Source organism: Dipodomys ordii, unplaced genomic scaffold (assembly GCF_000151885.1).
Source record: "Dipodomys ordii isolate 6190 unplaced genomic scaffold, Dord_2.0 Scaffold19, whole genome shotgun sequence".
In the NCBI taxonomy this organism is placed as follows: Eukaryota; Metazoa; Chordata; class Mammalia; order Rodentia; family Heteromyidae; genus Dipodomys; species Dipodomys ordii.
The window spans coordinates 4,649,066-4,664,996 of NW_012267235.1; the positions used below are offsets into that span (position 1 = coordinate 4,649,066).

The 15,931-nt window shown below is 45.2% G+C and overlaps 1 protein-coding gene across 1 annotated transcript; it reads left to right on the plus strand.

Annotated features, from left to right (window-relative positions):
- The first annotated feature begins 7,196 nt into the window (after nt 1-7,196).
- Nucleotides 7,197-9,385, plus strand: LOC105983251 (chromosome unknown open reading frame, human C17orf47). The gene is made up of 3 exons (XM_013013093.1): nt 7,197-8,553; nt 8,653-8,715; nt 9,288-9,385. Exons 1-3 carry the CDS (start codon nt 7,197-7,199, stop codon nt 9,383-9,385), a joined length of 1,518 nt encoding a protein of 505 aa, XP_012868547.1.
- The last annotated feature ends 6,546 nt before the right edge of the window (nt 9,386-15,931 follow it).

Consider the following 15,931-nt stretch of genomic DNA (forward strand, 5'->3'; position numbering starts at 1 on the left):
CTGTCCTGCCTGGGCTGGCTTTGAACCGCGATCCTCAGATCTCAGCCTCCTGAGTAGCTAGGATTACAGGCGTGAGCCACCAGCGCCCGGCTCTATGCAATATTTTTTTGGGGGGTCCGGTCGTGGGGCCTGAACTCAGGGCCTGAGCACTGTCCCTCAGCTCTTCAGCTCAAGGCTAGCGCTCTACTTGAGCCACAGTGCCACTTCCGACTTTTTTCTTTCTTTGCTTATATGGTGCTGAGGAATCAAACCCAGGGCCTCATGCATGCAAGGCAAGCACTTTACCACTGAGCCACCTTCCCAGCCCTTGCTATGCAATGTTAGCTCTTTAGTCAGACTTTTCTTCTGTCTTGGTGAGTTAGTGGGTCTTGTGTCTGTGAAAGCTGAATAGTTCCTGTTGTGGATGGCTATATTTGTAAAAATTTAACTACCAGGAATTACCCTGCACAGATAAAAGAGAAGGTACAGATATGTTTGGCTATCTTAAAGGAAACAGTTGCTTGCTACTGTAACTAGAGGAAAACAATCTGAAAGCATGTTATAAACAATACTATGTGTAAGCAGCCTTGTATACTAATGTTTATGATACACGGTCTTCCTCTCAAGAAACCTTACTCTTAATTTTATATACATGTGGTAGTATCAGGGCTTGAATTTAGGGCCTCATATTCTCAGCTTTTTCACTGATGGCTGATGTTCTACTACTTGAGCTATGCCTCCAGTTCTGACTTTTTGATGATTAATTGGAAATAAGAATCTCACAGAGGGCTGAGAATGTGGCTTAGTGGTAGAGTGCTTGCCTTGCATGCATGAAGCCCTGGGTTCCACCTAAACAGAAACAGCCAGAAGTGGCCCTGTGGCTCAAGTGGTAGAGTGCTAGCTTTGAGCAAAAGATCAGGGACAGTGCTCAGGCCCTGAGTTCAAGCCCCAGGACTGGCAAAAGAAAAAAGAATCTCATGGATTTGTCTACTCAGGTTAGATTCAAACCAAGATCCTTATAGTTAGAAGTGGTGATTTATGTTGGTATGACCTGTCTTATTACTTTTCCTCTAATTACAATGGCAAACCAATGTTTCCTGTAGGATACAGGTTTTACAGTAACTCCTATTGATAAGGACTGTAATCTATACACTGGCAGGGGTGGAGGAACATTTTTCCGTCTATGGTCATTTGACCTCTGTTGTTAGCAAATATTGATAATATTACTATGAAAAAAGTTCCTAGCCTATAATCCTAGGTATTCAGGGGGCTATAATATGAGAATCCCCATTTGAAACCAGCATGGGTAGAAAATCCATGAGACTCTTATCTCCAATTAACCATCCTCCACCCCCAAAAAAGCAGGAAATGGAGCTATGACTTAAATGATAAGAAATCTAGCCTTCAACACAAAAGCTTGTGGATGGTGCCTAAGCCCCAAATTCAAGCCCCAGTACTGACAATGATTTATTGACTTTCCAGTGTCACCAGCCATTGAATTGTCAGGGTTAGACTATATAATTTTGTGGGCCTTATAAGTCCATAGGCCTGACATCACCCCACTCTTCATCTACAGAAAAGACACTAGTGTATGGCCAGTAACTATGAATTATTAGTTAGGGTTTCACATTTGTTAGACAGATCATCTACTGCTTGAGCCACATCTCTGTCCCTTTTTGCTCTTTTTTTCACTTTTTTTTCCCCATGAGCTGGCTGTACCAAGATCCTCCTATTTTACATGCTTCTCATTATAACTAAGATGGCAGACATGTGCCACTATGACATACTTTTTTTTGTTGAGATGGATTCTTGTGAACTTTTGTCCCCATGCAGGCCTGGAACCATGATTATCCTGATTGAAGCTTCCCATGTAGCTGAGATGGAGAAATGTGTCACCACTGGTTGAAATAGGATTTTGTAAACTTTTTTTCTCAGGCTGGTCTTGCATCTTAATCTAACTAATCTCCATGCCCATGAGTAGCTAGAATTAAAGATGTGAGTCACTGGGACATGGCCATGAAATATTAGATATTTTAAATGTTGATAGATATTGTATACTGGCTTCAGAGCAACAGTCATGTGCCATGTATTTTATACACATTTATCCTTTTCTTGGACGTGGCAGTTCTCACAGCTTTAGGGTGCTGCTTCTACCCTCATCAGATATTCATACTTGTATCCCTCACTTCCTATTAGCACTTCATCTCCAACTTTATAGAGAAAATAGATGCCATAACATAGAAATTAAGTCAGATACCCACCAACAAAACGAAGGCGACCTTATCTGTATAAAATAGAAGATATAGATAAAGCAATCTCTGACCTAGAGATGAACCTATTCTGCCTGTGTTCTTTCCACTTAACCTCCTATTATCCTGAAGGGAGGTATCTTCCTTCCTGTCCTAGGCCAATCTCACCTTCTGTCTGCTCAAGGTCTTCCTTCTTAGGTTAGTACCTCTCTTTTCAGTAGCTTCAACTCCATCCACCTCTTCTCCTCCTCCTCCTCCTCTTCTTCTTTTTTTTTTTTTTCTGTTGATTGGTGTGGATGCTGTCCCTCAGCTCTTCAGCTCAAGGCTAGAGCTTTACCACTTGAGCTGCAGCACCACTTCTGGTTTTCTGGTGGTTTATTAGAGATAAGAGTCTCACAGACTTTTCTGCCCTGGCTGGCTGGCTTTGAACCATGATCCTCAGATCTCAGCTTCCTGAGTAGCTAGGATTACAGGTGTGAGCCACCAGTGCCTGGCTCAACTCTTCTTTAATAGCTTCTTTTCATAAGTATTAATACACAGGGCTTTTCAAAAAATAAAGTATTCCCTGCTGGGCCTGGTTGCTCGTGCTTGTAATCTCAGCTATTTGGGAGCCTGATGAGATCAGGAAGATCTAACTTGAGACCAGCTCAGGCAAAAGCTTAGGGAGACCCCGTCGGGACATTGTGGCATGTATCTGTTATCTCAGTTATGTGGGAAGCATAAATAGAAAGATCTCATTGAGACTCTTTTCAAAAAATAAAGCACAAAGGGCTGGGGGGGCAGTGGTTCTGGTGGTACTATGCTGGCTTAGAAGTACAAGGTCATATGTTTAAACTCGAGTGCTGAAAAAAAAAGAAAAGAAGTCCCTCCATTATCTGGGTATGGTGGGTCATATCTGTAATCCTATTACCTTGGAGTATGAGGCAGGATTGTGAGTTGGAAGCCAGCCAGCCTGGACTGCAGAGCAAGACCTTGTCTCAAACAAACAAAAACTATTTCCTAGATCTTGGCTCCCACCTACCTTTCCAGCTACCCTGTCTCCTGTTAACAGTTCTTGAAACAGTGTCTAAACAGTCTATCTTTAGAACATTGTCTCTTACTCTCTCCCCAATCTAGTAGGATCTGAGTTCTGTTCTTCCCATTCTCTAACTCTTCCTTAGGTCACAAGTCAGTGAGGTCACTCAGTGTTTGGGGTCCTTTGGGCCCATTGCTAATCGTTCCTGAGCCTATTTCCTTGGCTTCATTGATGTTATTCTCTGGGTTTTCTTCTATATATCACTGCTTTTTCAATGATCTTCCTTTAGCAGCTGCATCTCTGTCTTGTTCCCTCCTAGTTCATTCCCATAGCTGTAGTTATTATCTATACTAACAATCCCAGAACTGTATTCTGAATCTGGGACCCCGCCTCTCCTCTGAGCCTACACATATATTAGATCTCTCAGATATCTAATGTCTAATACAGAACTCATAGTCATAATCTCATTCTCCTTCCAACATTCCCTTTCCACTCAGTGCTATTACAGTCAAGTTATTCATACAAATCAGAAACCTAGGAACCATTCCTGACACTTCCATTTTTTTTACTCTTTATATTAAAAACTCAATCATTAGCCAAGTATCTGTGGCCTGTAATCCTAGCAACCCAAGAGCTGATATCTGAGGATCATGGTTTAAAGCCAGCCCGAGCAGAAAAGTCTCTGTGAGACTCAAAAACAGAAAGTGGCACTGTGGCTCAAGTAGTAGAGTTCTAGCCTTGAGCACAAAGATACTTAAGGACAGTGCCCAGGCCCTGGGTTCAAGCCCCACAACCAACCCCCCAAAAAACCAGAAAACCTCAGTCATTAAGACATTTTTTTTATTGGGCACCAGTGGCTCATGCCTATAATCCCAGCTAATCATATGGCTGAGATCTGAAAATCATACCTGAAAGTCAACCTGGGAAGGAAAATCTGTGAGATTCTTTTTTTTTTTTTTTGGTTGGTTGTGAAGCCTGAACTCTGGGCCTGGGTTTTATCCCTCAGCTCCAGCTCAAGGCTAGTGCTCTACCACTTGAGCCACAGCACCACTTCCGGCCTTTTCTGCTTATGTAGTGCTGAGGAATCGAACGTAGGGCCTCATGCATGCAAGGCAAGCACTCTACTACTGAGCCACCTTCCCAGCCTGTGAGCTTCTTGTATTTAGTTAACCAACAAAAAGCTGGAAATTGCCAGGTGTTAATGGCTCATGCTGTAACTCTTACTACTCAGGAAGCTAAGATCTGAGGACCTCACAGTTGAAAGCCAGCCTAAGCAAGAACATCCTTGAGACTCTTATCTCTAATTAACTACCAGAAAACCAGAGGTGAAGTTGTATTCAAAGTGGTAGAGCACTTGCCTTGAGTAAAAGAGCTCAGACCCTGAGTTCAAGTCCCACACCCAACAACAACAAAAAAGCTGAAAATGAAGCTGTGGTTCAAGTTACAGAGCATCAGCCTTTGGTAAAAAATCTAAGGGACAGTTCCCACGCCCTGAGTTTAAGCCTTAAGAACCCCCCCCCTCTTATTTCAATCTCCAAATTATGTGTTCCTTATTCCTATTCTCTTCATTTCTGTTGTCACTGCTTTCATATAAGCCACTAGTAACTCAACCTGAACCATTGCTACAATTTCCTCATCTCACATGACCTCTTCCATCGCATCCCATACTTCCCAAACGATTTTGAATGACTCATATATGCAAGGCACTGCTCTGTATGATAGAACGAAGCAGAGGCCTTACTGTACTGAAGTTTCACTAGTCACTCAACGAATAAGTGGTAGCAGTGAGGAATGCTGCGAAGACAAAGTGATGGTAAGTGCATGAGGGGGAAGCAGCTTAACAGTTTTCAGAGGAAGCTACTCTAAAGAAATGACCTTGAGCAGCTTTGCTTGAAATCATGGGAAGGATTCAGTCTTGTGACTTTGGGATGAGCATCCCAGCAAGCCAGTACGGAGTCCCCATGGGAAACCCTGACCTGGAGCTGCAAAAGGTCACAGAGTAAGTTGTGGGGAAGTAAAAAGATAATGGAGACTGAGCAAGGGGATTATAGACCATGGCAAAACATGGGAATGCAGAGTGGAAGGTGGGTTCAGATCAGGGTGAAGAGAGTAGGGTGAGGCTAATTTACATTTCTTAAATATTTATTTGGTACTCTTAATTTTTTTTCCCACACCGATCTTTTTTTTTCCTTTTTCCATTACGCGCGCACGTGTGTGTGTGTGTGTGTGTGTGTGTGTGTATGTGTGTCAGTGTCAGTACTCAAACTTGTACTCAGGGCCTCATACTCTCAGCTTTCTTGTTCATGGCTGGGGCTCTACCACTTGAGCCATGCCTCTAGTCTGGCATTTTGCTAAAGATGAAGTCTCTTAAACTTCTGCCAAAACTGGCTTGCTTTAAACAGCCTCCTGAGTAGCTAGGATAATAGGTGTGAATTACCGGCACCTGGCTTTTGTGCAATTTTCAATGTTGACATCAGTGAAAATTAGCTTTTATTATCCCTTGCTAGCTTTGTGGTCCTCCCAGGTCAAAGTGGAAAAACATACTTGCATACTTCAGAAGACCCTGAAGCCTTCCTAATAGCCAAAGTTTGAGTGTTCTTAGTAAAGTTTAAAGATTATGGAAAGGGAATGAGCTAACTTCAGGTTAAAACCCCATCCCTATCTCCTCATCTACTCTCTGGGTTTAGTACCAAGTTTTGTTTTTTTTAACACACTTGTATGTCTGAAAGAGAATAGGAAGGTCATGTAAAAGGTAGAAAATCTCTTTCTTATCCAGAGCGGTCATCCAAACGGGAAAGTCACTCATCAAATCGAAAAGAAAAACCCCTATAAGGCTAAGTGTAATGGTTCATGCCTGTAATCCCAGGATTTGGGAGTCTAAGGTAGAATAATAGTGAGTTTAAGACAGCCTGGGCTACTTTATGGAGACAGTCTCAAAACACATGGAATGACTAGAACCAATTGCTGATAGGATTATGAGAAGGACATGTGCTATATCATATCCATGTACTAGGCACTGGTTTCTAGATTAAAATGAAGACACAAGTCAACTTGTCAAAGAAGAACAGCTAGTCATTTATGATCAAAACCAATACAACAAATCCCTTTTATGATATACCATGCTCCTAGACCAAGAATATGAGAGTATTATTTGAGTTAGCTAGAGTTTACATTAAAACCAATGAAATAACTGGGAGCTGGTAACTCATGCCTGTAATCCTAGCTACTCAAGAGGCTGAGATTTGAGGATCACGATTCAAAGCCAGCCGGGGCAGGAAAGTCTGTGAGACTCTTATCTCTAATAAACTACTAGAAAGCCAGAAGTGGTGCTGTGACTCAAGCAGTAGAGTGCTCATCTCAAGCTGAAGAACGCGACAGCGTCCAAGCCCAGAGTTCAAGCCCCATGACTGACAAAAAACAAACAAAAAAACCTAAATTTCTCAGGCTTCCTGTAAAAGGTTATAGCTGTCTCTTGTTCACAGCAAAGTTTCAAACAAGATTGGGGCAACTTTGTACAATACAGGTACCTTATTAAATCTGAGGCTACCACTGTGATTGGCTTGAGCAACTTTGCCTTCATAGGTTCTTCTGGATGAGTTCATGAAAATTTCTAGGTCTTAGGAAGAGTAAGGAAGACTCTGTAAACGGGTTGTATACAAGGAAATCCCAAATTTTTCCTTAAGAATTTGGCCAAAGGCTTGTGTCGAGTCCAGATAGTCCAGTTTCCTTTGGTGCACTGCTTGAATTTCTTTTAAGAACTGAGGCTGTACAACAGGATGTTTAATAGAAAGCTCTTTCCTTTATGACATCATCAGACAGAGGTAGCTCAATGAACTGTTTGAGACAGAATAACAGCCACTTTTGTGGGAGCCCAAGAACAGCAGCTTTAAAAGAAAATGAGGATAAATAGTCTGGTTTTATTAGGATCCTGAAGACAATTCAGTCAACAAAATATGGCATCTACCCAGAAGGGTTCAGTCTATCAGGTAGCCAAGTCAAGTAGAACTGGGTCCAAGATAGCAGTTCCAGCACATAGAGGGACTGAGACTATTAGCGCCACTCAACGGGGACATGGGTACATTAATTCCTCAAGCCAGCAAAATGCTGCTGTCTCTCTGAGCCCCAATCCCCAACGAAGATCAGAAGCTATGTATAACACCACTGCCCACTCAGCATCTGACTATCTTCGATCTCTGTCAATGCAGTCAGGGCCTCCCTTATATACAGCATACCAGAGGGGGATGGAGACCCGACAAAGAACAGATGCACCCCGCCATTCCTCTCCTCATCGAAAGATGTCAGCTTTCCCAACCATGAATGCACAACGGAATGTTAGTCCAATCAGAGAGGAAGCAATGCGAAGTGTCGACAGCAAGCCAGGTCGTGATATTGGCCACCGTATCTCATCTCCTGATGCCAAATCCCCCCGTCGCTTGAGTTTTATAGATGAAAAGGAAAGCTTACAATTACAAAACTTAGAAGAAGAGGACCCACCCTCCAAGGTCCAGAACCCCCAAGGGGTCAGAGTTCCTCGTAGGATTTCATCTCATCCAAAGGATGAAGCAGTACAAACAGATCCCATCCGAAAGATTTCCAATATCAATGAGGTCAAATCTCCAAGGAGTGTCTATACTGGCGGCAGCAGGGCTCCTGCAGACCACCGGGCAGTCCTTAGGCGGACCACTGCCCTAGAGCCAGAAATGGGTCCTACCAACCCAGTTCTTCCTGAACCAAAAGCCTCCATCAAAAATACAAAATTGGCACCAACCCTCAAACTCTCCGTTCTTAGAGACTTACCTAGTGGATATCGAGTTCCTGTACGTTCAGAGGGGGAGCCTCTCCAAAAGCATTATGTATGCACTGAGGCTAAGCCCCCCACAAAGGTTATAATACCATCGGAGGTGGAGGCCAATGAGAAGTCCCTGAAACGAGACAGTGAGATTGGCCGCAGGGTCACCATCTCCCCAATGGAATACTCAGTGCAGGCGGCTCACCGTTTGTCAACTCGAGGAGGAGTGTCTGAAGCTCCTCACAAATCTCCTATATACCCAGAACCCTGCTCGAAGCCTTCCATCCAGGCAGAACTGGAACTGACCCCTCGGCCCTTACCCCCTCGGTCCTTACCTAGGTATGGGCCTGACTGCTCATGGTGGGCCTTACTGAATCGTGAAACTGAAATGCCCCAAAGCCGGCCATGCACACCTGATTTTGAGCATAAGTCCCCTCCTCCCCTAGACCCCATAATGTCCTTTTATGAAATGGACTCAAACCTTTTCTGTGAAGACTTAATGTTCCAGAGAGAAAAACCATGCACACCACCACCACTACCACTGCCTCCACCACCACCACCACCACCACCACCACCACCACCATCGAAGCAGTGTCCAAGCCGGCTATCATGGAAGGAAGTCCCTCATGTCCTCAAGCATGCCAGCAAACAACTCATTCAAGGGTTTAATGCTTTCTTCCTGGGTATGTGTAGAAGCAGCCTGTTTAGGTATAGCCCCAAACTAGTGAGGTAGCATGTTGGGGTAGCAAAAAAGACCCTTCTTTATTCTGGGACTCGGGTATTCTGTTTCCAGTGTCAAGCTAATGATATCAACGACAGTGCTTATACCAGCAGCAGGCACTGAGTCTTCCAAGAGATGCTGCTACATGTTACTTCAGTGTGAGGTAGTAGAGTGGTTTGCTGGGTTAGAACTTGCTTTCTGAGAGTGGAGATGAAGAATTGGGCCAGGTTGAAAGGTAATCAGGGCTGTTGAAAAGAATAAGGGCCTCACGCACATATTCTAGCATCAAAGCAGAATAGATGGTACACCAATGATCTGGGGCCTCGGCTTCCAGGAGGGAGATGGCCTTAACAGTGGTACAGAGAGGGAGTTGGGAATAAAAGCATGTGATTTGGGGTCCTACGTGGGAGAAGCTTCTGGGATCAAGAATGGAGGGCACCTCTCAGAGGAGACATTATAGAGCTAGAAAGCAAGATATAAGTAGTATGGGGGGGGTGATAGACAAGAAAAAATCAATCTTGCTGTTACTTTCAGATGTCTCTGAGGAAATGCAAAATCGAATTCTCTGGTGGCTAAAAGGTTTGTGCCTTTCCTTCTTGTGGGTCCATTGTGGAGGGAGGGTTAAAAGATAGGAGGCCAAGTAAGGGGGTGGTCTTTTTGGAGAATACAAGCAGAGTTTTGAAACTGAAAGAGCAGAGGTACTTCTCTTGCCTAAAATGTCACCATTAAAGTCATCCCTCTGAGAACTGGAACCTTTAAATTCAAGAAATGAAATCCTGAGGTTGAAACACTCCAAAGCCATTTGACAACACTTGATGGTGAGCCTAAGTCCTGTCCTAGACCCTTTTATGAATTGCACTTAAGCCCTTTGTAAGGACCTGAAGTTCCAGGGAGAGAAGGCAAGTACACCATCATCTCAAAAGAGTCACCAAGCTGAGAGCCACCGAAGGAAGTGTCTCAGGCATTTTCACTTTGGTGAGTGTGTGTGTATGTGTGTGTGTGAAACAGGCTACCTGCTTCACAGATTGGCCCAAGTTTAACTCCACATTAATTCAGGTTGGAGAATCTTCCCAGGTGTCTCTCTGGCTTCTCAGAACCCTTTGACCTTGGGACACATCTTTTTTTTTTTTTTGGTCGGTCATGGGCCTTGAACTCTGGGCCTGAGTGCTGCCCCTCAGCTCTTCAGCCCAAGGCTAGTGCTCTACCACTTGAGCTACAGCGCCACTTCCGGTTTTCTGGTGGATTATTGGAGATAAGAGTTTCATGGAGCCGGGTGCTGGTGGCTCACGCCTGTAATCCTAACTACTCAGGAGGCTGAGATCTGAGGATCGCGGTTCAAAGCCAGCCCGGGCAGGAAAGACTGTGAGACTGCTATCTCCAATAAACCACCAGAAAACCGGAAGTGGCGCTGTAGCTCAAGTGGTAGAGCACTCGCCTTGAGCTGAAGAGCTGAAGGACAGCTCCCAGGCCTAGAGTTCAAGCCCCATGGCCGACAAAAAAAAAAAAAAAAAAAAAGAGTTTCATGGACTTTCCTGCCCAGGCTGGCTTTCAACCGTGATCCTCAGATCTCAGCCTCCTGAGTAGCTAGGATTACAGGCATGAGCCACCGGCGCCCGGCTTTGGGACACTTTTAAGAGCTGCTGCTCAGGTAAGATCTCCAGGGATGTCTAGTCTTCCTCCTTGAGGCCACCAGTGTGTCTTAATGTCAACTCCTGAATATTTAAAAATGTTTCCTTAGGACCTTATCCTCTGCTTCATTTGTACTCTTGGCAGTGGAAGGGAGGGGATTATACCTCACAGAGTGAATCTTGATAGCAGGGAGTTCTTGCTGTTAGTAATGAAGCTCCGGATAAGCTCCAGTCCAATGAATATGGCAAAGGCCAAGGCTTTGGCTGAAGTTCCTAGGGAGGAGAGAGCCCTGAGAACACAGTCCAGTCCCCAATCTTCCCATTTGAAGGGGCCAACCAGCACAAGCCCTCCAAATGATGGACAGCAAAGACAGGGAAGGTTGCCCCTCCCCTCCAAGAAAACAAAGTTCTATAAAGTAGGAGTATAATAAAATATGGATTCTGGAATTGTCTTATAGCTGGTCCACTATTTGCCAACTATGGCCTTAGGTAGATTACCTCTCCAAGTCTCAGTTTTCTTTTCTATTATGTGGGAATAATGACTTCCTCTTTATAGATTATTGTGAGGGGGGGCTGGGAAGGTGGTAGAGCGCTTACCTTGCATGCATGAGGCCCTGGGTTCGATTCCTCAGCACCACATAAGCAGGAAAAAAAAGCCGGAAATGGTGCTATGGCTCAAGTGGTAGTGTGCTAGCCTTGAGCTGAAGAGCTGAGGGACAGCGCCCAGGCCCAAAGTTCAGGCCCCACAACCGGACCCCCCCAAAAAAAACTATTGTGAGGTTTATCCAAACTATTGCTTGTAGCATAGTGAGCATGCAGTAATTGCTGTTGTTATTTAGGCTACTTGTACAAGGAAGGGATTTGGGCTAGTTTATGCCCATATCTGCTGGGCATCTTTAAGTAACATTTTATTTTTTCCCTCCTTTTGGCACTCACTGAATTCCATCTGCTGCTCCCTGGGAATGCCTGGCTTCCACTTTTCTGCTATGACAGATGAGGAGGTAAGAATGCCCCTGAGAAATTACTTTCAGCCTTCTTGTGCTCCACTCCCTAATCTGAGTCTCACCCCTAACCTCTGGTGGAAGAGGGTATGGAGGGAAATAGATCTGGCACCCTGTGGGTGGACAGGTTGTTCATTGAACCAGGATGCCTGTGTTCCATTTGCCAAGCTGGGTGCCTGTGGCAGTGCATCTCCTCAAAAGGAGATTTGCACAAAAGTGCTATAAGAGCTAGTTGCAACCCTGGAGAAAAAGAATAGGGACTTTGGGAGGTGATGGACAGAACAGCCATTTTGGATCGGGCCCTCACTCTCCTCCTCCCTGGGGCACTCTAGAAAGGGGTTGCATTTCTGGGTTACACACTATTTGGATCCTCAACTTGAAAAAGCATAAGGTGGCCTCTGCTCTTGGCAGCTCTGTGTCCTAAATTTGGCAGTGTCCTGATTTCACAGTGCATTTATTGTTCCCATAAGTATTTTGGCTCTTCTTGGCCCATGTTTGATAAAATGAAAGTTCTTACTACTTCCATTCTTTCTCTTAACATCTTCTCTTACTCAAGGCCTGACAATAGTCTTTAATGGATTCCCTCCATGGCTAACCAGCCCATGATGAATAGTTGACTACAGATGGAAAACAAATAAGTGTGTGTGGGGGGGAAACAGCCTGAGCTCAGATAACAGAACAGCTGAAGGGGAGGTGTCCACCCCCTCTGCCCTGAGTTCTTACCCAGCTCCAGGCTCTGAGCTTGGCTGTAGGAGGGAGTAGCCACTTTTAGAGATTATCTCCATGCAAAACAGTAAGTCCCTCCTTCCTTCCTTCCTTTCTTCCTTCCTTCCTCCCTCCCTCCCTCCCTCCCTTCCCTTCCCTTTCTCCCCTCCTTCCCTCCCCCTTCCCTCCCTCCCTCTGTTCTCCCCTTCCCTTCTTCCTTCCTTCCTTCCTTCCTTCCTTCCTTCCTTCGTTCCTTCCCTGGCTTTCCATTGATAATTTTTGTTCAAATGTCTAGTACTCTGCTAGGCACTATTGGAGGAAGCTTCACCTCTCTCTCTCTCTCTCTCTCTCTCTCTCTCTCTCTCTTTGACCTTGCAAAACTGGCCATCTAGATGGGGAGATAAGACAAGGGCAGGAAACTTTTAAACAATATGCAATAGTCTGTGGTCAAATGTCAAAATAATAGAGATTGAATGAATGTTCTTGGAGGGTCTTAGTGTCAGCAGGAGGTAAATAGGGGTTGTGGGTTATACCTTCTTTCCCAAAGCTATGGGGAGAAGGCTTAACAGCTGACCTCTTGCTCACCCCTTAATACAAACCTATACCTTTGGGAAGGAGTGTTATAACCCTTTGTGCAAGATTTGATGTGTGCAACTGAGTAGGCTCCTCCCTGTCCTCCCCCATCACCCCCTTTTTCTGTGCATCTTGTTTTAGTTTAGGAAGTCAAAAGCCTTGGCAGCAGAATGACTTCTTCCCAAAATAGCTCTTATCCTGTCTGGATAATTACAGCTCCCAGCCCTGTTCAGCAGCAGAGCTGCTCCCCAGAAGCTGGAAGACAAGGCAGCTGGGCTTCTGGGCTTTTCCGGATCTCTGGAGCCAGGGTGACATGGAGATGGTTCAGGTAGTCTCCCTGAAAAGCATGACTGAGATAAACTTTCCTGCCTGTCCTCCAGGCTGCACCACCTGCAGGCAGTTCCAAGGCAGAGACAGTGATATTGGACTCCAGGGCCTCTGGTTCCTCTGTGCTGGGCATGGGTTGACCATAGCATCCTGTCCCTGATTTCATTGCTGGCAGGAATTCTCTGGTGGCCCAGACCCAGTGCCTGGCTTCTGGAAAGCAGCATATCTGTTGTTGAGCTTCACAAAGCTCCTCTGGATCCATTGCTGAGAATGGTGCCTGACTTAATCCAGGTCTTTCTCAGTCTTCTCCCAAATAGCTGCTTGAGGTCCTTTTGTCCTAAGGAGGAGTGGGGGCAGACAGATGCTTCTCAATCTTGGATTGGGTAATTAGGAAGTAGAATCTCCCCAGAAGAAGGAACCATTTCTGAAGGGTGTGTGTGTGTGTGTGTGTGTGTGTGTGTGTGTGTGTGAATCTCCCCAGAAGAAGGAACCATTTCTGAAGGGTGTGTGTGTGTGTGTGTGTGTTTGTGTGTGTGTGTGTGTGCAGAAACTCAATAGGAAGAGCTTTAAACTGGTAGGGAAAGACCTACCTTTTCAATCAGCCCTGGGCAGTTTTTGAAACGAAGTGGGTGGGACCACAACTTGTCTGATAGACAGAACTGCCCACGGCCCAAGATCCTGTGTTGTGTTTTCAAGGCATCTGACCTACTCACCCTTGCATGTGACTTAGACTGTCAGGAGATGAAGTGGTTTCTTCCTTGCTTGCATCCATCAATTATGTAAAAAAACAACTGGAAAATAGGTCAGGAACCAGAGGAGGCCATTTCAATGGTACCTGAAGCAGACTTCAATGCCCTTAAAGAGAACTTTGTCATTTGACCCACAAGGGACAAGTACAGTCTGCCTCCAGTTGGCTCCTGAACCCTAGGGAAATTTTTTTCTCAGGAGCACCTTGATTACAAAGAAAAACCTGGAGTGTCTAAGGAAACTGGGGAGTCTGTGCATTCATGGGGATGGTAACAGAATCCTAGGAAGGATGTGGGCTATCTGAAAGGAACCCTAGAAACTGTCTTTGCCTCTTTTCCCATGGAGAACTTTTGGAAGAATAGAGCAAAGTGACTGAAATAGGGTGGAGGGCAACTCAGGAGGTTTAATAGCAGCTTGGACCCCCCCCCGCCCCGCCCCTTTCCTGGTCAGATGGCACTTGTTTATCTCAAGCCACCATGTGCAGTCAATTCCAGTGCAGGATGGAAGGCTGGTGACCTGAGGCCACGTCTTGCTAATTTGGACACAGGCTAGCTTGACCAACTCATCCCTGAAAGTCCTGCTTTTCAAGAACTCTTTAGTCTTGGATAAACAAGGACAATTAGTCACCTAGGACAAGTTGTGGTGTGGTGCGGTCTGCATCAGCAAGAAACTCTAGAAGCACAGTGTAGGGGGGGTGAGTGTCTGTGTTTACTGTGAGACCTGGGCTGGTTCTTCCTTCTGCCTAGGAAACTGAGGCCAGCCTCCCATTGCTCTGCCCAAAATGATCTCACATAGGGAAGAACTTGCCATATCAGTTTTGGACTTTTTGGTGTATTTTCAGAAGGCACCTGGTTGCTAATGTACTTTTAGTTGTGGGGTTTTGTTTGCTTTTTTTGTTGTCAGGGTTTGCTATGTAATCCAAGCTGACCCTCAAATTCAACCTCCTTATTCCTCAACTTTGGAGTGCTGTGATTATAGATGTATGCCATTATATCTAGCTCTGTCACAATACTCTGTTGGTATGTGAAATGGGTTTTCTTTTTCAAGTAAGAACAACAGTAGGCCTGTGAATTAGGGAGTGAATTAGGGAGGTTGGCTTCAAAGGGCAGAGTTAAGGAAGAAAATCTGTAACCTAGAAGTCACCCTGACAGCTGTTCAACTAGAAGAAGGCTATCCTGAACAGCAGCAAAGGCCATGTCCCTTCACCCTCCTCTGCTCAGCTGCTTTTGGATCAGCTGCTGTGAGGGGAGCAGCAAGACAGCTGCGCCTCGGGGACCGAATGAAGGTCTGGAGGAGGGGAACAGAATGTGAATAATGTCTCTTGGTTCCTGAGAGAAGTCCAGGCTAGGTTCTGAGACTGAGGAGAACTGGGCCATCCAAAGTCTCTTCTTTGGTACAATGCCACAGGCAAGTGATCTAGCTCTAAGGGGTTTATATGGTGGCTGTTTTCAGGACTTTCTGTTAGTAGAACTGAGATCAAGACCTCTTTTCTAGAGGTGGAGTGATATCTAGCTGGAAAAATTAACTCTATTGGTAGCAGCAGTATGGTCATTTCCATGTCAGTGTAGTCTAAACCATTACTCTGGTATTTTCTCTGCTCCCATCTGTCACACCCAATACACATATACACACTCCTAATCCTTCGAAGGGAAGGCATTTGAAATAGTCACAGTTGACAGTAGCAGGCTTGGCACTGATTGTTTTCCCATTTATAGAGGTAACAGCTATCATTCATTTTAGTTATTTCATGTTAAGTATGTTACTGAGTCTTTTTTTTTTTTAGTTGGCCAGTGGTGGGGCCTGAACTCTGGGCCTGGGTGCTACCCTTCAGCTCTTTAGCTCAAGGCTAGCATTCTACCACTTGAGCTACAGTGCCACTTCCAGCTTTCTTTTTTTTTTTTTCTGCTTATGTGGTGCTGAGGAATCGAATCCAGGGCCTCATGCATGCAAGCAAGCCATGAGCCACCTTCCCAGCCCTTACTGAGTCTTTATAGCAACCTATGGGATGGACTTTTTCCTCCCAGTTCACAGATGATGAAACTGAAGCTCCAAACTGGGAAAACTTGTTTTGTTTTGTTTTTTTTGGGTCCGGTCTTGGGGACTGAACTCTGGGCCTGGGCGCTGTCCCTCAGCTCTTCAGCTCAAGGCTAGTGCTCTACCACTTGAGCCACAGCGCCACTTCCGGCTTTTTTCTTTT